The sequence below is a fragment of the Passer montanus genome, unplaced genomic scaffold (assembly GCF_014805655.1).
Source record: "Passer montanus isolate IOZ18808 unplaced genomic scaffold, ASM1480565v1 scaffold44, whole genome shotgun sequence".
Classification (NCBI taxonomy): Eukaryota; Metazoa; Chordata; class Aves; order Passeriformes; family Passeridae; genus Passer; species Passer montanus.
Genome location: NW_024369262.1, coordinates 6,822,010 through 6,846,999, shown reverse-complemented (window position 1 = coordinate 6,846,999; position 24,990 = coordinate 6,822,010). Strand labels below are relative to the sequence as shown.

The 24,990-nt window shown below is 44.1% G+C and overlaps 1 protein-coding gene across 2 annotated transcripts; it reads right to left on the bottom strand.

Annotated features, from left to right (window-relative positions):
- Positions 1 to 147: 147 nt before the first annotated feature.
- PAFAH1B1 (platelet activating factor acetylhydrolase 1b regulatory subunit 1) lies at positions 148 to 24,990 on the bottom strand. 2 transcript variants are annotated; one of them, XM_039720604.1, is made up of 11 exons: positions 24,855 to 24,990; positions 11,921 to 12,129; positions 11,415 to 11,499; positions 9,910 to 9,984; positions 8,853 to 9,059; positions 8,370 to 8,538; positions 7,385 to 7,487; positions 6,463 to 6,691; positions 5,017 to 5,118; positions 4,228 to 4,384; positions 148 to 3,672 (listed from the first exon to the last, which is right to left on the bottom strand). In XM_039720604.1, exons 2-11 carry the CDS (start codon positions 11,950 to 11,952, stop codon positions 3,599 to 3,601), a joined length of 1,233 nt encoding a protein of 410 aa, XP_039576538.1. In that variant the 5' UTR covers positions 11,953 to 12,129; positions 24,855 to 24,990; the 3' UTR covers positions 148 to 3,598. The 2 variants fall into 2 exon arrangements, with proteins under 2 accessions (XP_039576538.1, XP_039576539.1); XM_039720605.1 differs by lacking the exon at positions 24,855 to 24,990 and adding an exon at positions 24,642 to 24,761 and having other exon boundaries at positions 3,142 to 3,672.

Sequence of the window (24,990 nt, the reverse complement as noted above, 5' to 3'; positions counted from 1 at the left end):
GGATCAAACAACAAAACCTCTCACTACGCCAGCTGCACGACCAGCTCCAAACCACTTCCTGCAGCCTCAGGTGAGCACAAGTTATGTTAAAATCAGAGCAAGGGCAAAGCAAGTGGGAGCAAAATCTGAGGGTGAAACACCAATAGCTTTTTTCAAAATAGTTTTAATTCTTGCATCCAAGGAGACAAAACCACATCTAGTTTTATAAGCATTTAATAGTTTACCAATTGGTACAATAAGATTTTTTTAATATGCAGAAAACATGAATAAATTTTGTTTTACACAGTCTGAGAGCAACAAATCTTACTGTAAAACACAGAGCAGTATTATATACATTCCTTTACCGATTTTGTTTTAATTGTGTCAATAGCTTCAGTTAACTCCTACAGCCTGGGAACTGTTCTCTCCAATTGCAACCTCTAACAGCGCTCAAACAAACATCTGACATTTGCCTTCACGTCGATGTCGGGATCGACTCTAAAGCGTGAGGATTTTGCTAACTTCTCTTCAGAATGAACTCGGGGAAGCCTGAGGGACAGGCAGGACAGGAAAGCAGCTACTTACATGACACAGTGGAAAGATAAAAAGGCCAGTTAATGCCAGTTGTGACTTGCAAATCCAACGCGACCCCCCCGCTCCCCCCCGTCCATCCCACCCCTCTATGCACGTGCTCTTGCTACAGGACTCTCGGTATCGATTTAATGCAGGACGTTATATACAGCTGGACACAACAGCTCGCTCCAAGGGCGCTTTTCCTTCACTCAACTCAGCATTTGCAATATTCAAATCATTAAAGGATTACCAAGCCACCTCTGTCTACGAAAACAAAGTATTTTTCCTTTTAAACAGCTCTCAGGGGAGTCAGGAGCTGTCCACGAGTGGTTTCTCAGGCAGGTCACAGGGACAGGAAGCAGCAGGAGAGGCAGGGACCCCCTGCCCACAGTCCCCACTCACTACCAACCAGGGGTTGTTTTCCTTTCCTCAGTGTCCCGGGCACACATTGGTCACACCACACACAAAAGCAGGAGAGGTTTGTTTCACCTTCTGAAGTGCAAGATGGTATAAAGCTTCCATCTAAACCACAAAACACGCTGCACTTTTGGCGCGTGTGGCTCGGATCGGCAGTGGCTCTGGTGCCAGGCCAGAGCTGGGTCCTGGCACGTACTGCCAGGTTCAGTCAGGAAGCGCCAAAGCAGCAGCGAACCTCTCACCCCTCCAATGCATCTAGCTCATTTCTGACCCAGTAACCTCGCTGCTGCAGGTCTGCTCACAGCAAAGGCACAGCACAAGCTGCCAGTAACGGTGGCGACGGCTGCACAGCATGTCCCAGTGTCCCCTCACTCCCATGCCTGTGGTGTGGCTCCCTTCCAACCAGGGCTTCAGCTTTGGTCCGGTTGGGACCATCCCTGAGATCATTCCCTGCTCCCCAGGAGGCTCACTCTGCACAGGAGCAGTGCTGAGTGTCACACAGCAGTGATGCTGCTGCCAGCTCTGGGGCCGGGTGGCCTGGTAAATGCTTCTTTGCTACAGGGAAAAAATGCAGTAGACAACTTCCACATCACAGGTACCTTTAATTTCTCATTCAGGTTTTGAGTTATGTACATGAGGGTGGTTTACTTTAGACTTAAATAAAGTTTCTAGGTCCTACCAGGAATTAAACATGTTATTACTTTACAGTTGCAGATGCATGGAGGGATTTAAGATGCACTACTTGTGTATCTGGAATTCTCCATAGGACAAAAAGCAGCAAATTTTTCCAGTCCAAGCAGCTAATGAACAAAACAGACTTTATTCGTGCATGCTTATGCAGCAACACACACTGAGAATGACAGAAACCACTGGATTTAAGAGATTAGCCTGGATCTTAAACTGGCTCTGAAAACCCCCACATCAGAATCCCGCTTTCTCCACCACTTCCCAGAGGATCCCACACCCCAATCCAGCTCCTCCCACAGAACAGAGGCTCCTTCTGGGCTGACTGTGGAAGTTCCCCCCTCACCAGTGCAGTGTGTTTGCCCTCCAGCCCACCCTATGCTGGTCAGGGACTCTCAGCTTTAAAAGGGACATTTTAAAAGCCATGGATTAAACCAAAGGAATAAAATAAGCACAAATTCACCTGTTAAAACATCAGCCTGGTACTTCATTGTATTGTCAATTTTAAAGTTGATTTTTAAAAACACCTGGTTAGTTTGATAAGTATTGTAATTCTTGGTTATCTACAATGGAATCTGTCACAAAAATGCTGATTAAAATATTAATGTATAATATTTTCATTCATTTCAGATCAAAATATGTAACTTTAGGGATACGCAAATTAAAAATTGTGTACACCAAACAACATAAATACTAATTAATAACTGAGCTGGGCTGGTTTGCTGATAGGATTTGGGCTTGGTTTTAATGTTTATCATCATTCCCACAGATGGGTGTGGGCTTTGTTCACTTTAGAAGCCTGCATGGATCTGACCTGCCATTGTCAACTGATTCTCAAGATACTTAGTGCTTCCTTTAAAGCATTTCAATGCTGCAGCCCAAGGTTTTTCTCCACTTGCAAACCCCAGGATGTTTTAATTGGAGCCACACCGCCAAGGTGAGGATCACCTCATTGTCCAAGGAGGCACTAAGGAAACGAAAAAACTTTTGTATACCCCAATTTCCTGCCAGTGAATGAGGGAAGTGTCCTTTGATCCTGCTGTGTAAATAGGAATTGCACATCTCTAACAAACATGGAAAGCAAACAGCAAGTTGGACCATGGCAGTCATTTGGGAGAGGAAGCTCTACTGGAAACTGGATCACTAAACTCTAGTGGGATGGACAACTCCTCCTGGAAGTTTGTCTAGCATTAAAAAAAAAAACCCAAACAAAAAACCATTTAAACTTAGTTTAACAGCACAGCTTAACCATTGAATGACCAAATAAAAAATAAATACATTTATCACATCAGCTGCGACTAAGATTTGTTGTCTTATTTCAGGTTTACAGTCAGTTCTATAAATATACCAACCCTTGCGTGATAGGAGGCCAAAACAAATGTTTTCTGTTGATTTGGCAAATGTTTCATGACAAATATTCCAGAGTTTAATTAATTTCCATTAATTACATATAAGGTTCAGAAGATTCTGAATTGCAGCCTTATTATCTAGTATTCTTAGAGAAGATTTATTAAGCACACTTAAGTGATGTTACATAGATACACATTTCTGAAAGAGCCCTACAAAACTTTTCCCAAATGAGGTCACCAATTCAGGCACCAACAGACAGCAGAAAGAAAAACAGGTATAATTATCCGACATAACGACACTGTCAACTATTCAGTTAAGTGCCCTATTCCAATCATCCCACTTCTGCCTTCTCAGGTCTGATGTGACCAATGCCAGCCCATGTTCTTAAACCTATGGTACTTCTAGACAACGTATGTAAATTTACAGTATACAATTTGGATTCACCATGCATGAATACTTTGTGTGTAACATTTAATAAGCTCAATCTACATCCAGAATAATTTACATGAAAGGACAATATTTATTTAAACAGAGCTCAATGGGTAACCATGGTATCTGAGTGCATCCAGAGGAAAGGGGGTCACTGTGAACTCCATCAGCGGCACTCCCACACTTTTACTGTTTGATCTACACTCCCAGTCACCACGTACGGGGCTGTCTTGTGGAAATCTGCCAGGAGACAAAAGCTCAGTTACCAGTGAACCCACAACTTCAGCATTTCCTACTCTCACTGAATGGCACTGCTTTTTCAAAACAATTCTACCAGCTCAAAGGCTACATTCCAAAGCTCCTAGCTGTACTTTTGTAGCCAAATTCTCTCATGCTGTTACCAAGATCTGGTAACATGAATCAGGAATGTCCAGGAATTCAAAGTAACTCATTTCTGACCGTTGTGCACACCCTTCTTTTCCTTTTGCTGGGCAAGCACTGACACTAGAGCCCTCCCCACATGCCCGCATGCTCTGGTGACAGGTTCCAGAACTCCCTGTCAGTTAACATTCTTATCCATGAGCAACACTGGCAGCAGAAGTGGAAAAATCCAGCACACTCCAACTCTACAGCTCACAGGGGTGGGGGGTTTGACCAGAGTCTGCAGGTACTTTCTAGTACCTTTCTTTACACAGAGAGCACAAGGTGCCACTGGGCCCCGAGGTGAATGGCAGCGTGCTGCTCAGCTGCAGCCAGCGGGGAAGCAGCAGCTCTGGCACGGGGAGCAATACATACCCAAAGAGGTAACAAAGTGTTCGTGCGCGTTGAGGGTTTTCATGCATCGCTTGTTCTTGAAGTCCCAGACACGGAGAGTCTTGTCATCAGCACAGCTCAAAATAAACTTTCCCCCAGAATGGAACAGGACGCCACGTACCCAGTTATCATGGCCCACCTTGTGCACAAGGAGAGATCAGTGAGCAGGCTGAGAGCTGAGCACCACACCTCGTGCTGCGGCACACTGAGGGACCCCTGCCTGGCCCCGCAAGGACAGCGCTGAGCTCCTGAGGCCTCTCAGAATCACAGCTTATCTCCAGTTTCTATTATTACACCTCTATCAGTCCTCCCAACAATGCAAGTTCCTGTACTTGAAGGCAAACAAACAGCAGTCCTCATGTGATCTGCACCAATTCTGCTCTCCACCCCCAGCAGCACCGCCCAGTCCAGCCAGAATCTGAGCTGGGAACGGCAGCTACGGCCCACGGGAAGTCCCACACGTGGCAACAACGTGATATTTCACAGAAGACACAATCCAGATCATTACCAGCATTTCTGCAAACAAACCAAGCTACTCATCACAGAACCTACACCACAGTACTGCATTCACACTACGATTTTGGAGATTGTCAGTATTTCTTAGCAACAACAATAGCTGAACCACAGAAGCCATTAAAACTGTATTTCCAGCATTTGCATTATTGTAACTCTGGCTTCTCTTGAAAACATGACATGCAAGATAAGACATTTCATTAAAACTGGTTGTACATATGCAGCTAGGACTGCCAGAAAAAACACCAATGGACTTACAAGTGTCATAAGGCACATGCCAGTGCTAATGTCCCACATCTTAATGGTCTTGTCTCTGGATCCAGACAGCAGAAAAGGCCCAGGCTTGCCACTCTTCTTAGTCTACAGAAAATTATATTTTAAGTTATGGTACACATAAGATGGAAGCGGCAAGAGGAGGAATGAAACAGATCCCTTCCCAGTGATATTTTTTAGTACCAAAATCAGATCATACAACAGCTTACAGTGAGTAAACCCACACTGACAAAGCTGGGTCACAGGCACTGGTACTAATGCTAGGAGAATTACACAATCTGTTAAAAGAAGTGGTTGTTTGTCCTGCTGATTCCACAAGCTAAGTAACACTTTGAATACACACTTGCCTACTGCGAGACACTGTTAACAGCAGACACTGCTCAAATGCCACATCTCCGGGAGGAGGACGCAGCTCACACATACCTTTGTGCTCAATTCTTCACAACATGCAATGAAGCAGGGCTGGGAATTCCTGAGAGCTTCCCACTGTAGGCGGTTGGTGTGTGCGTCCGCGCACGGTGCGAGCACGGCCGGCTCTCACCTGCCCCAGGTGTGCAGGGAAGGCACTCCCCGCGGGTGTGCCCGCTGCCTCCAGCAGGGGGCAGGGGAGGCACCGCCGCGGAGCCCCGCGGCCTCGGCAAGGACACGCGGACTTGCGCTTTCATTACTTACAGTTAAAAGGTTATAAGGATCTTTAAGCGAGTCAAGTAAAATTTGACTGAAATAACCTGTAAAAGCCATCACTAGTCAAGTCTCTGTGTTCAGTATGGCTACTTTTCCCCTGGGGTGTCCACAGCCTTTGGAGGCAGAGGGCAAAACAGCAATGCTGGTTGGAGGGGCTTGACTAGAAACTGGAGCTTATTTCTATTTCTTTTTTTCTACATTTTAACATCCTGAGAACGAAAATTTCTTCTGGCCTTTAGCCTTTCTTGAGGCTCACTAGAAGGGGTATCAGTGATCACACAAACTGGGATTCATTTTAGTTAAGGAATGCTTTCTTCCATCAGTAACTGTACAGTAAATCACAGCAATCGGTGCACACTGCACCCAAGGCAGCTTCATTCTGTATTCCTGACTGGCTCCTTCCCCCCTCTACTTTCCAATTGCTAAGCATCCTTATAATCTTCTGACAGAGAAGCCGCTTTACACATTCCTTTGTTGCAGTACAAGACAGTGGTCCCACTCTCACCCCTCCCTGAACAGAGCATCTCCCTGAAGTTCACTTTCACTAGTGCAAGGATAGGTCCTAAACACAAAAGCTGGATCCTGGGAAGCCCAGACAGGGCTTAGCTGCACACCAAGATACAGACAGAAGTACTCAAAATACACCTGCAGTACCTGCCAGGCCCTTTGAGCCCAGAGCTCAGTGGCTGTCAGAGCATGGACAAAGATCTCCCTGTGCGTGCTTGTGCAACAGCCCGGGAATGTTACCTCTGATCCTGTAGCTTCTGATATGGTGGAGTAGGAGCTCTCGGGAGCCCAGGAAATGCACTCTACCACATGCTCGTGCTCTCGGAGCTCGGCTTTGCACTCCTTCGTGGCCACCACCCACACGCGCACCGTCTGGTCGTTGGAGCAGCTGGCAATCAAGGTGCCGTCCTGGTTGGGCCGCACCATGCGCACCCATTCTCTGTGCCCCGTGAAAGTCTTCACGCAGTAACTGTGCAAGAAACACGGCAGCACTCAACCTCCAGACAGGCAATCTGAGGACACTTCACCTACTCAGTGCTTAAGATAAAATATTTTAGTGTACACAGGTTCATCCAGGCAGGTGATGGAGCACGCCACAAAGAGTTTGAGGAAAGGATGCTGACATGAGAAAGCAGCAACAGCTAGGAGCTAGCAAAAACTCGTTAAGGCAAAAAGCAGGAAACCGGGGGGGAAACTTAAGTTGACATAACTACTTGCATTAAACAGGTGTTTTAAGAACAAGTAGAGATTTACAGGTCATTTAGGTTATTAGAGAGGCAACTGATAAATGAAACAAGCAAGAAGACCAAAAAAAATCAGGAGACACCTTGATCTGTGTCAAGAAAGGTAACAGATTTAAAGGTAACCTTTAAACTCATGGTTAACCAGTGGATTTATTTTCCTAATTGGTCGTGAGCTAGAGATCTACCCTCATAGCTTCCAGAAAGACAAAAGCAGTTAGTTATAATTAGTCAGTATTAACACCTAAACCCCTCTGCCTAATGTTTGGGGCAGAATCTTTCTGTGAATTACTCTAAAGGCAGAACATCATTTCTCAATTCAAAGAGTGCCTGCTGACATTCAGATTCCTGTGTCCCATTTCTACACACAGTGCTTTCTCCTCGCTTTTGTTCTGGTGCTGTTTGCTCACAAGTGCACTTACCCTGTCTGGACTTCCCACATTTTGATAGTTTTATCCCTTGAGGCAGAAACTATATGATCTCCATTGGGCATGATGGCTACCGAAGAAACGTTATGATCATGACCTAAAAACAAAATAAAGCCTTTATTAAGTGGCACTGGCAGAGTTTTCACAGAGCACACAGGACTTGCCTTTTTTCTTTATCTTGGTCAAGTAGCTACAGCAGCAGAGTGTGCTTTATTGAATAATCTTTACATGTAAACTTGAGGTTTTATGAAATAATCATCTGTATTTTTAGAACCCACACAGTCCAGACACTGAGCACCCTTAAAGGTGCTTTCTGTTTACTTGCATATACCTATGTGTGGGTGTTTATTTTTTTACGTCTCAAACATTCTCTATTTCTACTCACCACTACTAAAAGATGATCCTAAAAGCAAGAAAAAAGTTCCTACATAAAACTATAAAAACCACCTGCTGCCAATACTAGAATCTTATAGCTGGGTGTGCTGTACTTTCTCATTTTGCCTATGGCTTTCAAATGCAGTACAAAGGGAACCTTCCTGTGTGATCAAACCCCACATGGAACAGCCACAACTCCTCTGGCACTGATTCCTCCCTTCCTGTAGTCCTGCATCAGGAACTAGGGGCTGAAGGAAGGAATCTTTCACTGACTTGAAGGCAGTTTTACTGTCTAGAAAGCATTTAATATTTAAAGCTAAAATCCCTCTAACTGTCATTTTATTTCAGTATCATTATGAGATGCTGTCTACACCATCATGCATAGTAGATTTAAGATGCTATTTCATTCCATAAACACTGCATGTATCCCCTATTTACAGAGAACTCAAACTATCAAATTATATCCCCTCTTTTTCTTTTGGAAAATAATCTGGTCTATAACCCCCTTCCACATCAGAAGTTTTCCTGGATTAAAAAAAAAAAAAAAAGAGCCAAAAACCCTCTTCACTTTACAGACTGCTAAATCAATCCCTTTATACCTTACCATGCATAGTTCTGATGCACTCAAAGCCCTGGAAATCCCATAGCTTAATGGTCATATCAGCAGAACAGGAGGCCAAGAGTTTGCCAGTGTGGTCAAAGGAAATATCTTGCACAGAGTCTGTGTGCCCCTTCAGGGTTCTCTCAAAGTCTCCTGTCTCATAATCCCACACCTGACAAGGGAATAGACAACCTGTTAGCAGCAGCCCATTACTCTTTGTATTCTCCAGTCTCACATTTGCACTCTGCAGGCCAGTCTGGCACCTTGTTCAATAATTAAGCAAGAGACAGACAGCCCCAAAAAGCTTAACAGTAGAGAAAAATAAATTTCTTTTTATGTGATTTTGTTACTTATAAATTAACTGAATTCATGCATTTTGAAAACTATTTTCAGCTAACTTTAAGCACTATAAGCCCATCAGGAGAACAAGTTTCACTGTATTCCTGTCACCTATTCCACAGCCAGTTGTCTGGAGCACACACATACCTTTATTGTGGCATCCTCTGAAGCAGAGACCATGACACTGAACACTGGATGGAAAATGACTCGAGTGACAGGACTCCTGTGCCCACTCAACGCATACTTCTCTGGAGGACGAGGAATCCACTCTTTAGGGTCTCGTTTCTGACCAAGAGGTCCACCTGATGTAAATTCTTCCTTAGCTTCATTCAGCTTCGATTCTAATTCCATTACCTAAGTGTAAGAATTTTAAAGAGACCGTTCATTTCCAGTTTTATACAAGATCTAATTCACCTTCTTCATTAGTAACCAAATAACAACTGACTCCAACACTCAGAGTAAAGAAAAGATTGCATAGACTGAAACTGATCACCAACATTCAGTAGCACTGGTTTTAAAAACCAAACCTAAATTAATCATTTATAGCTTATTCTTTAATAATTTATAGTTAATTCTTAATAATTTAATCATTAATAGTTTATTCTTTGCAAATTCCCAAATATTTTCACAGAAAAAAGTTCTACAAAATCCCCTTTACTCGCACACTGTACAAATACATCTGAATTACTATTGTGCCAAACTACCAAAGAAGGTTGTGCTAACAAAAAGGAATGCTACTGCTGCAGGAATTCTGTGTCCTGTTGGAGCTAGCACACACATTAACCAACAACAGAAACACTGGAGGCTAATAAACCCTCTGTATTGACCTGCACAAGGGATAGGACTTCATTGTTAACACACTGATTTTAGGAGGTTTTTTGCTTTTAATACACTCTTGAGCCATTGAAGCATGACTAAAAGGAGTTTTGTACTCTCCACTTGCAGCACAATCCCCCACTGGAATGCACTGGAGCTAATGGCTCCTTCCCTCTAGGGCCATGGCCAAAGACAAGAGGCAGCACTGACTTCTCCTCCATGCCAGCCCAGCCTGACCCCCTGCACACAGCGATTCCACCTCCCTGCTCACCAACTGCCCCAAGGCACCTCCTGCCTCTCCAGCTCCAGGACTGCACGTGCCCGTTCAGGGCTGAATGCTTTCTGGGATAACTTTTTATATGTGCACATCCAGCACATCTCTACTTACCTTCTTTTGTAATCTTATAACAGATGTCCATTTCTTTTCCAGAAGTCCAGCATACTTCTTATCTAACTCTTCATTCTGAGAAGAAGCATTTAAAGAAAGAGGAAGAAAAGCAACACAGAAAAACAAAAATCAGAGATGCAGAAGGAACTAAGTGCTACCCTTTCTTTCCATTACAAAAATAGAGTCTCATGCTACAATAATCCTAAATGAGATGAAGGTAACAGACATCAGAAAATAAACATGCCAAGGCTTACTCCACAGCAGATAAAAGCTCTGAGGACTCACTACCTTGTTCAGAGACAGATATTAAACCTCTCTTTGTAGAGCTACACATCGACCATTCCAATTTACTCAAATAATTCCAGCCTTTACCTTTTCTTTCCACTTTAGTATAGCCCACTCCAATTCAGACTGTCTTGCATAAAAGTCGTGAAACTTTTAGCAACTGCGTTTTCTCTTTCCCTCAGGACCATCTAACCTATTTAGATTGCTTTCCTAAGCTTTGGGAAGAGGAGACTAAATCAGGTTGATAGATAAGGCAGATAGGGAAATGATATTAGGATTTTCAATTATAAGTATGGTATTTCAATTTGTCATTTCTACGTATTTATTCAACACTAGCAGCAAATTGGAGAAATTAAGTCCAACTTCAAGCATTTTGGAAAAAGAACAATGCAAGATACATAACAAAGAAAAGGCAAGGATTTATCCAGCACACAGAAGTTTACTACTCAATCCAGCCGTAACCATATGAAATGCATACCTCCTATGCTAATAGGTGGCAAAGTTAAAAATTATACCAAATTATCTGTGACAAAGGCAAATCAACAGAATGAGGTTACAAGAAATGACTGGTCTGAGTCATTGGCATCTGTACAGTCTAAGCAAACAGAGCTGCTTACCAGAGCTGGTCACACAATCACAGAATCACAGCCTGGTTTGAGTTGGAAGGGACCTTGAATCTCATTTTTCCACCTCCCCAGCTGGGGGAACACCCTCCTCTAGACCAGGCTGCTCCAAGCCCTGTGCAACCTGGCCTGATTGGATGATGAATCTCTATGAACTGTTTCAGCCTGCCCTCCTACTACATGGTTACTCAAGAGGTATGCAACAGACTCAGGCAATGACTTAACTCTCCTGACCCAAGTCAAATCTCAAAAGGATTTTCCAACACTGGCTCTGTATGATAAAGCAGAGGACAACAGCAATGCAGTTTTGTTTTCCTGTTTCTCAAAGATCCCCAGTGAAGTCAGTCTCCAAAGTTGCACAGCCTCAGACCATTTGAAATCTGGTTATAAAACCATTTGCTCAGAAATGGCCAACTCACCCAATGATTATTTTCCCTTTTCTGGTAAGGCAATAGGCTCTGTGAGCTCATCACCTCCACTTCTGAAAGTGTCTGAGCTAACAGGTAGGTAACAGACACACAGGTTCAGAACAGATGCAAATGCCACAAAACTGACTTCTGAATTAAAATATAGGTGAAGAATCTTGTTTGAACTCACCACATCTAATTCAGCTTCCTTTTTAAAAACCGAATATGCCTCCTCGTAGCCATTGGAACGGAGGTAATCTGCTATCGCTCGATTTCTACAAAACAGCATTTGAAATACAATTTAAGGACTCCGAGAAATAGTCATCACAACACAGTGCATTCTGATCAGATCCTTGTCTACATCACAAAGTAAAATAGCAAAACATTTCCAGAGTTTACTCAAGATAAATGTAGAATTCATAGACTGCAGCTTATACTGCAACATGCTTACTGCAAATTGAAGAATCCATTTTTTATGCCATCAGTAACTTTGAAATTATATTGTCATTATTTCCCAATTCTGGTTTCAAATAATAGCAGTTCTAGCAAAAATAAAGAGTAGAGAGATGCAAACCCCAATACACAGTACTTAAAGGGCATGTGAACAGAGACACTCTAAAATCTATTTTGAAACAAATGCTAATAATTGAAGTTTAATGAAAATGCAACAGAAACTTAAAAACAATGATCCCTTACAGTTCATCTCGTTGCCTTTGTGACAGCACCATCGTGGCTGAGATGTCAGGTTAACGTGATCGAGCAGTGGCTTCTCCTCAAGAGCTAAAGTCTTGGGAACCCAGGATCCACAATTCAGTCTGCCACAGTGGCTTAAATCACAAGTATTTCCCCAGATGTGAAATCCAATAGGAAATCCAGAGGCATTCAACACAGAAGATTCAATCCATCTATAAGGAGGAGAAAGAGACATCATTTGTTACCTTGAAACAAGCACTCCTCAGGCAGCTTTCTCAGATTTATCCAAACAGCATCTTTGAAGACTCTGGCTCTGCCTCAGCACGGGGCCCTTGCAGCTACAGTGCTACACAACTGCAGCACACAAGTGACTTTTCCCACTCCACTACCACCACCTGAGGGAGTTTCCAATAACCTTTGACTAAGAGACAATACTTGTTTTCTTTGTTTACCTAGAATTAATACTTCATCTTGCCCATGTTTAAGGCAGGGCAAATTTTTAAACAGTCCTCCAATCTGATCAGAGTGGCACCATTACCATGGGAAGAGCTGCCACAGGCCGGTGACTGCAGCTGGGCTCAGGCAGTGGAGTGATCACAGCAATTCAGGATACAGCTGAAACCTGACACGCTCCAGGTAGTTCAAGTCAGTGGAGCTGAGCTTTTCCAAAACACAGATTCGTCAGTACCCTTTGATTCAGAAACATGAACTGCAGCATTCTCAGTGCACAACCTGCTTCAACTCAGCTTCAACCTCTGCCACAACAACATCACCAAACCCACGTTGCCTTTGCTTTTGCACTGCAGGGGCCTTGTGAGCACCACGACCATGGGAAGTGCTGAAATGGCACTTCTTGCACACCTGGCAGGCTCTGTACAGAGCTCATCATTCACTCAGGCTGCTCAGCAAGTCTGACCAACCAACCAGCCTCAGCACTGAGATAAACTGAGGCAATGCACAGAGGCTCAAAGACAGCAGGCAGGTTTGTAAACTTTCTACCAGCTGCTTGAGGACTGCCTGCTGCTGCTGCCTCACCTCTGCCCCTCCCCACACACACAGGTACACTGACACTTCAGTATCACAGCCCAATAACAATTTCAGTAAGGAGCCTCCTCTAAACAACAGCCTGCTATGAAAAAAGGAAAATGCTAAGCTTATATCATTAATGGCTACTTATTCATCACAGGGGATCAGAGGCTTCTTTCTAAACCTATCTAGGCCTGCTGTCTGCTTCAAAATGAGCTTAAGCTGCAAGTTGCTTGTTTCCACCCTGCTGGTGGATCTTCCACGTTAAATGCTGCACACTGTAGTACTGCCTGCAAGCCAGTTATGATAGGAACACTGAACAGGCACTGAACACTCTTCCCCAATAGCTTCAGAAACAATTCGGCTGAAAACTAACAACACAGGCTTAATCCTTTCAGATAACAGAAGCAAGCATTTCACCTCCTCGTGTCCCATAACCCAATTCATGCCAGGTAAAGAGACAGCTGGGTTTCAGGAGATGTCCGGTGCTCAGTACGGAGCAGAGCAAATAAAGGAAATTGAGTGCACCCCAAAAAGGTCCTGCAGGGCTGAGAGGCGCCCGCAGAGGGCGCGCCGCGGGACACCCGAGCAGAGCCGGGCTGGGAGCGGGACCGGGCACCTCCGGCCGCGCACAGCGAACACAAACCGGCCCCGAGCGGCCTCAGGCCTGCCACAGCAAAACCTGCGGGTGGGATTTGTATCATGAACCGCAATGGGATTTGTATCATGAACTGTGCAATGCATGCCTACAAATCCAGTGCCAGCGTACGACTCCAGTAAAAAATCCCAATATCTCAATTTTGTAGTGGCATCTGGGAGATGCAATTATAGCACTTGTCTAAAAATAACAGTAACTGTGTTTGTAAGGCCATCTTTCACATGTCATCTATTTAGAAATGCATTTTCCCTGTCAAATGTAAAGTAACCCCAAACTCCTCCATATCCCATACCCACTTCCCAACACCTGGGCTGCTCCACAATCTAACTCTGAATTGTTAGTGAGAAACAGATCCTAGTACTAGATAAATTCCAATACCACATGGCAAAGCAGCTACTCCTGCTATTAGCAAATTACAGCTGAGCCAAAGCCACCAACCAACTGACCCACAGCATCTTGCTCCTCCAGAAAGGGTCTGGTCCAAGCACCCTGCTCAGCATTCCTGACTTTTAACTACAAAGCTGCCTAAATAGAAGGTGAAGTATTTTCAGGACTGCCTCCTTCATAGACAGAATCACAAAAACAAAACAAAAACAACCAAAGCCCACTGCAAACAAAGGAAAACCAAAACAAACAAAAAACTCACACATAAAGAACCCACTCAAGCAGAAGTGTCCAAACCCAAAAAACCCCAAAAGACCACCATTAATTACACACCTGGGACACTATGTGAGCTACCTTTTTTTCAGCTGGAGCAGACTTTGTGACATACAGGCTTCAGCAAAGCAAGACTAACCAGTCCTCCTCCATCAGCCACCACCGTGTTACCCTCAAACAGCTCAGCCAGGAGAGGCAGCTGGAGCTCCGGGGGAGCCCTGGGGAGCAAAAACAACCCACAGAGAACTGCTACCTGTCCATTACACCTCGCCTCAGAATGGTCACTTTGTATCAGCATATTAAGGCAGTGTCAAGACAGGGTTGGATATTCTTCTGAAAGAAAAGGTGTCTTTGTATGAGAATTTTACTGTCCACTATCAAATACAGGAAAAAGCACACTGAACAGCAGCAGATCCTCAGCAGACAACTGCACCTCATCCCAGCTGCCCACCTTTCCACTCAGCTACAGATCAGCTTTTGTACTCAGGACTGGCAGAAACATCAGAGCAGTACAGACAGCAGATCTACTTCAATCCTTTGGTGCTGCAGGACTAGAGGGGGGCATACTAAAGCATAATCTTTAAAAATAAACTAATTTAAAAAGAGACAGCCAAGAATCATCACAGGCCAGAATTTTTCCTTGCACAAGTTTCTAAAGCACAGAGAATTATTGATGAAGAGCCACAAACTGATCAGGAATACCTGAAAAGCAGAAGCACCCTCACCTGTATGGGAAGGTAAAAACAGCACAGTGCAGGTTCTTCTGACCTTCTCAATTGAAAAAAAATAATAATAAATGGGACCCTGTGATTCTTCATGTCTGGCCATTGCCCCCCTCTTCCTAAACGGGGGTTCAAAGGTTCTGGGGACAGGCTCGCTGGGGAGCACACAGCCCTGGGCTGTGAGCAGGGCACCCTGCCAGCCCCACGGCACCGCCGAGCTGGCACGGACAGGACAGCAGCACCCTCCTCCCCAGGGAGACCTGAGGAGTCAACAGCCTGCTGCTGCTTCCTGGCTTCAAACGCTGCTTCTTCCACTGATGGCTATCAGTGTGCTTCAAGTGCTTCCTAGATTACTGGAAAACTTCACAATAACTTAATGAGAGACCCGCAAATGATTCATAAATGCACCAAGAGCAAAATGAAACAAGCTCAGCTTCACTTGTTAGCTGAGACAGCTCTACAGGAGGTATCCAAGCACAATAGCTACACGCTCAGTCACAGCAATGAGGTAGGGAAAAATAATCACTTTCAGGCAAGAGATTCCCCTCAGCTCATGGTATGTTATGCCAATAAATGATACACCTTGCCTTGTAGGTATTTCTATGACCGTGTTCATACTTGCTTCAGGAGACACTTAAATATTTTCTATATGTATTCTCCATATGAAACTGAGAAACAGATTATGAAATTAAATTAATTCAGCAGCATTTTAGCCTCAACCTAAAACAGCTCAACTGACTAACAGTGCCCATTTCTGCTGTTCTGAAAAAGTCACAGCAGAAGTCACCCCCAAGTGAGCTGTGATCCATGTCACCCTTAGTGAGGCCCAGGAGTGAGGCACAGCAAACCCAGCTGTGCCAGTGCCTCTGTTGCTGGCAGTGCTCTGCTGCCACAGCAAGGTGTAAGAAGACCAAAAATCAGCTTCATTCCTTGGTTCACGACACGGGCAGCAGCACAAACTGTTCCACACACCAGCCCAGGTTCACTCTGCTGCTGCTGTCCAGCAACCTCAGGTAGCACATATCCCAGAGGTATGTCCATGGCTCCTCCAGGAATTAACAGTAATTAGTTCAATTTCTGCAGCTTTTATGACTGTTGCTTAGGCTCCATAAATAGTCTTTGCCACAAAAACACAAGCTATGTACACTAAACATGTAACTGTAGGCCATTATATTAAAAATTAGAAGAGATACATGGCATCAATTACAGAGCTAAAGCATCAGCAGATACAGAACAGACCAGCAGAGAGCAGCTCTGAAAGCTCAACAAAGCTTTAGCTCAGCACTGCTGTGCTTTAGGAATTGTACATTTTTGCAGAATTCTAATATTTTAGTTAACTCAGCTACAAGACCATTTTTTCCGTATTATTATGACAACATTTTTAGTTATATTCTCCAGGAACATTTATTGAAGGAAACAACATCAGACATCACTTCTGCAGATTGCCAGCTCAGACACACCTAATACACAGCACTTGGTGTTACAAAGGCCCATGAGCCATCACCAGCATCAGGAACACAAAACTGGGTTCACTCTGTGATATCAGGGTGATAATTAAGAGTTTCATTACTCAACTTAGGTTCGAATTTAAATCTTACCATTTAAAATGTCAATAACTCATACAAAACTTAAAACATTTTGGAGTGTCCACCTATATGCTAGCAACTTTCAAGTAGTTTCTCTAACACATTCTATCACTCTTAGAAGGTTTTTTTACCTCAAAGAAAACTCCTGGAGTTTACTTCTGAGTTGTTAATATATGCAAAATCCTACTTCAGTTAGCTCCCTCTCTTCAGCTAATTTTACAATCCCAGTGAAAGGCCAATCACTTATGAAAACCAAAGGCCACCAAAAAGAGCAAATGAATTGATATAATCAGAATTAAATTCCACAATTCTTTAAAGCTGAAAGGATCCATTTGTGTATTCCTAAAGGAGACACTCTTGTTGCATTGTCTCTTGCTACATGGCTGGCACAGGAGGTCCTTGCAAGGTTCGTGGACAGTGTATCCTGTTTCATAACATTAACAAGAGAACTTTAAGGGGTTATTTGGGAGTAATTCCCAGGCAATTACAGCTACAGTCCCTATGGAAAAACTAGACCACATGAATTGTTTTCTTACACCTCTGGATTACGTTGCTAAATTCTAGCAAGTATATAAGAAAACTTCCTTTTAATTTGAACTAACTTTTAATGGGCTGATTTAGTTTTAAAGCCCATAAGCAAAACACTGCTCTATCAAACTCAAGCCACAGAATAGGACAACTCTTTCCACAAATGTATTCAAAACCAGATTCCACAGAAGTGAAGTAATATCCATGGTTCCTAGGCTTAACTACTAGGACCTGAAAAGGGTTCCTAGATATGTCGCTATCTGTTGATAGGAAAGAAAAACAGTAACAAGTAAAATAATTCAGTTCCTCTCCTGCTTCCATTACTGCAGGAAAGCTCATCCACAGCAGAATCACCCAGGCACAGCCACGCAGCTGCTCTTAGTACAGCAAACAGACCTTATCCTAGAAAATGTTGGAATCCATCACCTGCTAAGCCAGCAGGGATGAGTGGGAGAATATGAGAAAGCTACTCATTTATGAGCTGGGTTAATCTTTTTTCCACTTTTCAGCCTACATCAGTAAAGCTGGCTGAGGGATTACAACGAAGTGAGCTCCAACAGCTATCTGATTTGGGAAAAACAAAACAAGAAGCAAATCTGATCTGAATTACAACTCTGAGCCTTATTTTTAATTCATATGTTTAGTAAGCCTGTTATTCTGCAATTAAGGGAAGTCTCAAAATGCCCGTAGGTCAACACTTTGCTTGATACATCAATGTAGTACCCACAGAGTACAGCATTCTGTGCAGTGCTTATAATAATTCACAAAAAACATTTTCCGTTTCAGTTCAGTTACAGGTTTATCAAAGGAAATATATTTTTAACATTAAAAAAGTGAAACATTTTATGCCTGTTTTATTCCCCATTTCACCTACTTTTACAGCTTTTGCTAAAAACCTGATACAGTAGTTTAGTTCTGAAAATAATTCAGCACCAAATCCATGGGGAACCAGAAAGCAATCTGTAGCAGGTCAGATATAGTGCCCATGTTCCAAAGACTTGGAATGCGGGTTGCAATTACATCTGAAAAATAAAGCTAAGGAATGTCATCAAGATGCTGTAAACCAGGAGCAAGTTGGGTGCTCCACACAGCATGCTGCCAAAAGGAACGCCTGTGCATTCTGAAATCAACTCCTATTGCCGTCTGCTTTCCCATATTATTTCAAGCTAAGTTTTTAACACATCACTGGCAGGCACTACCCACCTTTAGGACTGTAAAACAACAAAATACATTTCTGGCCTCGTTACCTTCCCAGGCACCAACACTACATGACTCTGAGGAATCTGGGCCAAACTCACTTGGAAAAAATTTTTTTTTTTTTTTCAGAAGACTAAATTAATTCAATCTTGACATTTTTTTGCCATGTATCACTTCAGTTTTGCAATTCTGATAGAAGCATGATACAATTAATTCTCAGAGAAACATCTTGAGTGAGCACTGTCATATCATCTCATTTTAGAGCCTTTGAGCTTCCTCCAGGTCAGAACTCCAGCCTGAGGTCTGTGTCCAGGCTTTGGTGGAAAACAAGGGAAAACATCCTTCCTCTAACCTGCCTGTTCAATTCTATGTGAAAATGCAGGTAAATGTAGCTACCAACACCAGGCAGAAATGAAAGCTCTGACATGTGTGATGGTTTCTGCCACGGCAGTCCCCACTGCTGCTGAGGGTGCTGTAGAGCAGCAGGACAGCAGGCAGGGGTAGTGCCACGGGCTCGGTGTTACACGCTGCTACTCAACCCTTGGCACAGCAGAGCACATCAGGGGCAGCTGCATGACTCCAGCAGGGAATTTTTCAGTATTGCTAGGTCAAACAACACATACACATTTTGGGATAGCACACCAGGAGAAGAGTGCTGCACTTAGATATGTCTGTCAGCAGGCATGCACTGGATTTGAACTTTGTTATTCTCAGTTCTTCCTCCCATACTTCTCTGGCTTAAAAAATTAAGTAACAGATTTATAACTGTAAAGGAAGTCACAGGACTATATCCAAATTTAAATAATTAAATCATTAAACTGCCTGTTACACTGGAAATGTGATATTAACAAAAACAAACACGAATTTATTAAATTTATAAAGAAAAATATCCAGAAGAAAACTTAAAGGAACATCTATGTTAATATTTTAGAAATGAGGGAAGGTATAAACCACAAAGAAATCTAAACAAGAACTTAAGACAGAACTACTTGTTGGTCCTTTATCAATTTTCAAATCTTGTTAAGCAAAAATTGTTTCACTTGCCCAGAGGGGGATGGGAGAACCAAAACCAAAAAGCTCATCATAACTGTGATCTATAACATCTTATTCTATTACAGGGAATAGTGTTCAACCCTTCCATGACACTAGAACCAAAAATAACAAAATCAGGGTTCTCGTAGAAGGTGTCTCGTCTTTCTTACCATCCACCTTCATCTACTACACTCCTGCCTCTCAAACAGAGCTGAAGGTGAGAGACCAGAAACTTCTACCATTACTGATTGAACAGACACCATCTGTTTAAAATACATACAGACACTCATTAATGACATCATCCTCTTAATAGATTGCAAAGACAGGAGCATTTAAACAAACCAAATTGTTTATCCAATCTCTTTCTTCACCCCAAAAAGCAGGTGAATCCAGCACAAGACAAGCTGCCAGTGCTGTTTCATTACGGAAGAAATAGTCATTTATCTGCAGCAAACAGCCTAGCTGTGTCCAGCTGATTCTCCTCTAGTCTTAAAGAGGGATAAATGTAACACCTTTGCTTTAGCATTAAGCAGAAAAACAAGGCAGAGGCAATCTCGGGGGGAGGTGGGGAGGGGAACACTTGTCTGTCTAATTAAACCAAAGGAACTTAAGGTTTGTGGGGCACAACGGGAACGATTAACATGGGTACAAGAGCTCTGCAAGGTATAAATAATCTCAGTCATGAATGCCCCCGTGCCATCTCAGGTGCAAACCAGTGCAGCACCACACCACAGAGCCTGTCACCTAGCTCACAAGAGGTGTGACAGCTGAGTCACCAGCCAGCCCCAGAACAAGAGGTGCCTCTGAACAGCCTTGGACCAACTCCCTCAGCAGGGACCTACTTAACAACGGATACCAGGAAATTACAGGACAGGCACTGCTCTGCACCACCTACCAACCTCAGCCAAGAATGGTCCCACCTCGGCAAACACCTTCTCAAGGCTGCAGCAGGTAGTTACTAGTAGAAAACATCAGGTAAATCTTCCAGAATCAACAAAATCACAACCAAAATTATATATTTATTGCATTCATTTAATCACAATCCTTATACAAAGTCCACAAGCAGCCAAGCCAGGCTACAGAGCTCACTCACAAGCAGTATCATTAAGAAGGAAATGGCAAAAATAATTCCAAATGCATTAACTAGCAAGTACTTTGAATTAATAATGTTGATTTTTTAACATATTTATATATGCATGAGTTCTCTTTGTATTGGTCAGTGTGACAATGCTGTGCACAATATTAATTCTGAAAGGACTGTATGTTTATAGTCCCAAGGAAATGGAGTTCAGCATACACTTATTTTGTACATAACATTTTTCTTTGAAATTTCCTGACAGTAGGTGCTAGCAGGAAGTGAAATGATAGGTGGCTTCCAAGACAGTGAATTAAAAGCAAAAGAGCCTAAGTCACACCCATCTAATCCCTTAAGGAGAGAGCAGGAGGTTAAAAAAAAAGAAAACAGAATAAGCTTTTAAACATTATGAATGAGAAAAACATTGCCTCATCCAGGTCCTGCCTCAGCTGAGAGGAAAAGGCCCTTTTTTCAGCAACTGAGATAAGATACAGGTTAGCAACACACATCTGTTGGGCTAACCCGCAGCAGCTGGCATCTCCAGGGTAAAACTGGAATTCTGCTCCTCAGCAGACAAAATCCTGGTTCTCGCCGAGGCTTTTAACATGTACAGTAGGTCTTAGGACATGGTAGGAATGAAGAAAAGTTTTGTTCTAAAATAACTGTAATACATGAAAACCAGACATTTAACCCAACCCCAGTGGTGGCACCATCCTGCTCAGAGCACAGCCCTTCACACTCCCCCAGCATGGACAGCATTCAGAGCAAGAATTCTGAGGAAACAGCTTTATGCATTTGGAAACCGATCTTAAACAGGTCAGGATTGTATCTTAGTGTAAATGCCTACTTCCAAAAACTTAAAGTGTAGCCTACTCTGTCAGGCAGATCAAAAGATAAAGCAACATCACCCATTAATAAAATCCTCAAAAGCTGCATCAGGAGCCCCATTCCCCTTGTGTCAGGTAATAAAGCAGCTCCTGGGAAAGCCCCTGAACCCCAGCAAGGCTTCACCAGTGCAATACATTTTTAGTAGTCAGGTTGTCCTGCCAATGATACCTAAGCTCTTATAGAAGGGAGAAAGAGGAGCCAGTTGTAACGTCACTGACAGATCTGCAAGTTTGGACAGTGCATACCTTAACGACTTCTCTGCAACAAACCCAACAGGAGAGTCCCAGCACCATTCTATCAACATACATGGCTCTGATCCTTGGGAGAGATCTTCATTTGCCATCACAAATTACATGTTAGAGGCTGGAAACTCCCCCGCACCCTAGAGGAAATCTGAAATTATCTATTAATAATAATTATGGATTTCTATTGTCCTCTTGATTTCCTGAATTTAGGCCTACACAGTTCTTATTTTCAGCGCCCACTTCATGGATGCTTCAGCTGCTCTCCCAGTCTTGGCCTTTAGTTTAGAAAATGGGCCTGAAGCTCACCACAGTAGAAGGGAGCTGACCTAAACCAAACTATTCCAAAGTCACTCTCCTTCGTACTAGGTAATTCCAACCCCTCTAGTTCAGGAATACAGGGCAGCCACAGAGGGTTGCAAAAGAACTTACAAACATATGCAGTCTATACCTGAGCTACCCTGAGGCACAGAGGTCCAGCTATTGTTTGCCCAGAACCCTCCACAAGAAGTGTCAATACATTACAATTAATGATGGACATGGGCTATGGAGTTCTTCAGGAATACAAGGTTGCAGTGCTGGACAAGGCAGTCAGCAGATGTTGATTCTGGAGCTGTCCCATCCAGAGCAAAGACACAACCTGAGCTCCCAGGCTGGGAGGAGCACAGGAGGCAGGACAGGCACAGGGGTCAGCAGGACAGGCAGGACAGAGCCTGTGTGCAGCCAGAAAGGAACTGCTGATGCCTTTTGGTTCTGCAGAACCCAAACGAACAAGTTACTCCTGTAGAAAAAGTTACTGCCATCACTTCAAGGGCAAAAATCAACCAAAGCTGTTAAGATGGAAAGAGTTTTGCTAGGTTCTTCCTTGGCCTTAGCCTGGATACGCATTGGACTCAGGTATTTGGCTCATGCAGCCACTGAATCCTGGAACAGCTACTCGCAGTGAATGAACTAGAAATAACGCAGAAAGCACTGCCCCTTGTTTTAATTTTGGGCATACTAAGAGAAGCACAGTCTCTTTCTTGTGTGCCCATCTCCTATCACAAACTGCACTCCAGAACTGAGACCCCCATGAAAAAGCAAAACCACAGCCTGCTTCAGAACCACCCATGTTCAGTGCTGCACTTGCTCCAGTCAGCACTGAAACCAGATGGGAATGCCATGAGGCACATGTGGAACAGGAGAGCACTTCCAGAGGCAGCCCTTCCTAGGTGCTTCCTCCAATCCCTATTGTATTTCCCAAACCCTTTGTTCAAACGCTTTTCCTACACAACTTTAAGCAGTAGTACCCAAGGGGGACAGCAATGCTCCTACAGAGCTACAGTGCCCAAAAGGGCTTCCAAAATCCCAAGATGTTATTTTACAAGAACTTGGCACACAAGGAAGGGCAATGCAATCCAGTCTGTACACTGACAGCAGTCACTCCACTGTGGTCACCAGAGTAACCAGGGATTGTCTTTTTCTGTGTGCCCACCCATAATCCGCTCTAACCAAGAAGTTCCATGAACAAATAACAGCATGAAGCCACAATACAGAGGCTTGTCTAGATTCCAGAAAATCTTGTGTGTAAAACACCGCCACAAAAATTGCAATTCCTATCTAAAGTGTAAATAAAATCAATTCAACAAGTGCATATCTAAGTGGATAAATTGAAGCGGTTATCAGACAAAAAAAAAATCCGGCTTTGCAACAGTGACTGGTCACTTCTCACTGCCAGACAAATCAAAATCCACCCTGCAGAAAAATCAGTCTCAGAACAGAATGTGAGATTTGTTTCATTTCCGAAGCTTCCTGCACCATTAGATTCTTCCCTAAAGAAGAGACTTCATTGTTACGGCAATTAGTATTCCTCCACCCCGGCAAAGGGAGGAAAAAAAAAGCTCTGAAAGGGTAATCGAGCCATTTCGCAGCTTTGCCTCCTTACTCCACCCAGTCTCTTCCCTGCTCAATGGCTGCTCACAGCATCCACAAACATGGGAACAGCAACAGAAACACACAAAAACGAGATGCCCGAGAACAAGCCGGATATTTGCAATGCATCTTACAGTTTTAAAATATTTTCTTTGTTTAGTCCCCCAACAGAATTTTCCTATTTAACAAAATGACTCTAAGGGCAAATAACATTCTGACAGCAGACCCTCCCTCTGCCGAAAACCAGCCAAATGCTGCACAATCATTTACAAAATGATCATCACTGAACGGAGGTTCTTTAACCACCACCTCCTAATGCCATGAACAATACTGTCATAGGAACATATACTTAAAAGAATCACCACAAAAATACATAATTTAGCCAGGTCAATATGCCCAAACATTTAATTATACTAAAACGATGTTTATTAAAGATTTTTAATATAGCTTAGATTAACCTTCCCCCATCCCTAGTAAGCAATTCATTATGAAAGGGCTTGACCTGCACCAACCAAGCCCACTGCTGCAGCACTAGTGAAATGGTTCGAGTGATACCATGGCAAAGAAAGGGAAGGTGTCACATTATTATTGGTATTAAAGGTCAAGTTTAATTGCATCCACCTTAAACAAAAAAAAAAATTTAAAAAAAAAAATCTCACGCCCACAGAACTGAACAAACCCCAAACTTTTCAAGGGAAGCACCACTCCCACCCCCCAACTTCCATCAAAAGCCCTGCCTGCCTATAACCTCCTGCCGAAACAAAACCTCGCGAGCAGCAATTAATACAGGATTTAAGCAATATTCTACGGTTTTCACGGGAAGCCTGTGCACCTGCAGCCATGCGGGCAGTGAAATGACCCCCAGAAGGAGAGATCAGACCTCCCTCCCCCGTTTTACTGCAGCTGGTTGTGAAGGTCTGAGCCACCTCCTATCGCTGCTGCCCTGCTGAGCACTGCAGGAAAACTGGGGATGCGAGACAAATTCTGAAACAACACCGACTCCTTGCCCTGGATTATTAATTCTCGCCTTGTTTTCGGTGCCTCGGCCGCGCTGGCGATCCGGGCCATCGCCCGACGCCCGGCCCTGCCCGGGGAGAGGCTGACAGGGAAAGCCCCGGCAGCAGCCGGGGAGGGATGCTCGGGGCCCCCTCCGCGCACACACCAGGCCCATCGTCCCTGAAGGCTATTTTATCGCTGTTTACCCCGGCCCATCGCCTCCTCCCGGTATTTGCTAAGTCACGGACGGAGCGGCGCGGCCCGCGGGGGGGGGACTCGGGCCCGGCGGCGGCTCCGCGCCCGCCCCGCCGCTCCCACCGGGCCCTGTTTTCCTGCAGAGTCACGGCGGGAGCGGGCCGGGGTGCGCCGCCGCCTCGCTGTGCCGCGCGGCTCCGGCGCCACCCGCCTGTCCCACTCACCGGCGCGGCGTCCCGGTGCGGGTGCGGGGTCCCGGTGCGGGGTCGCGGTCCCGGTGCGGGGTTCCGGTGCGCGGTGCCGGCGCTCGGGGACGCTCCGCTCGCTCCGCGCTGTCAGAGGCGCCGCGGCCGCCGGCGC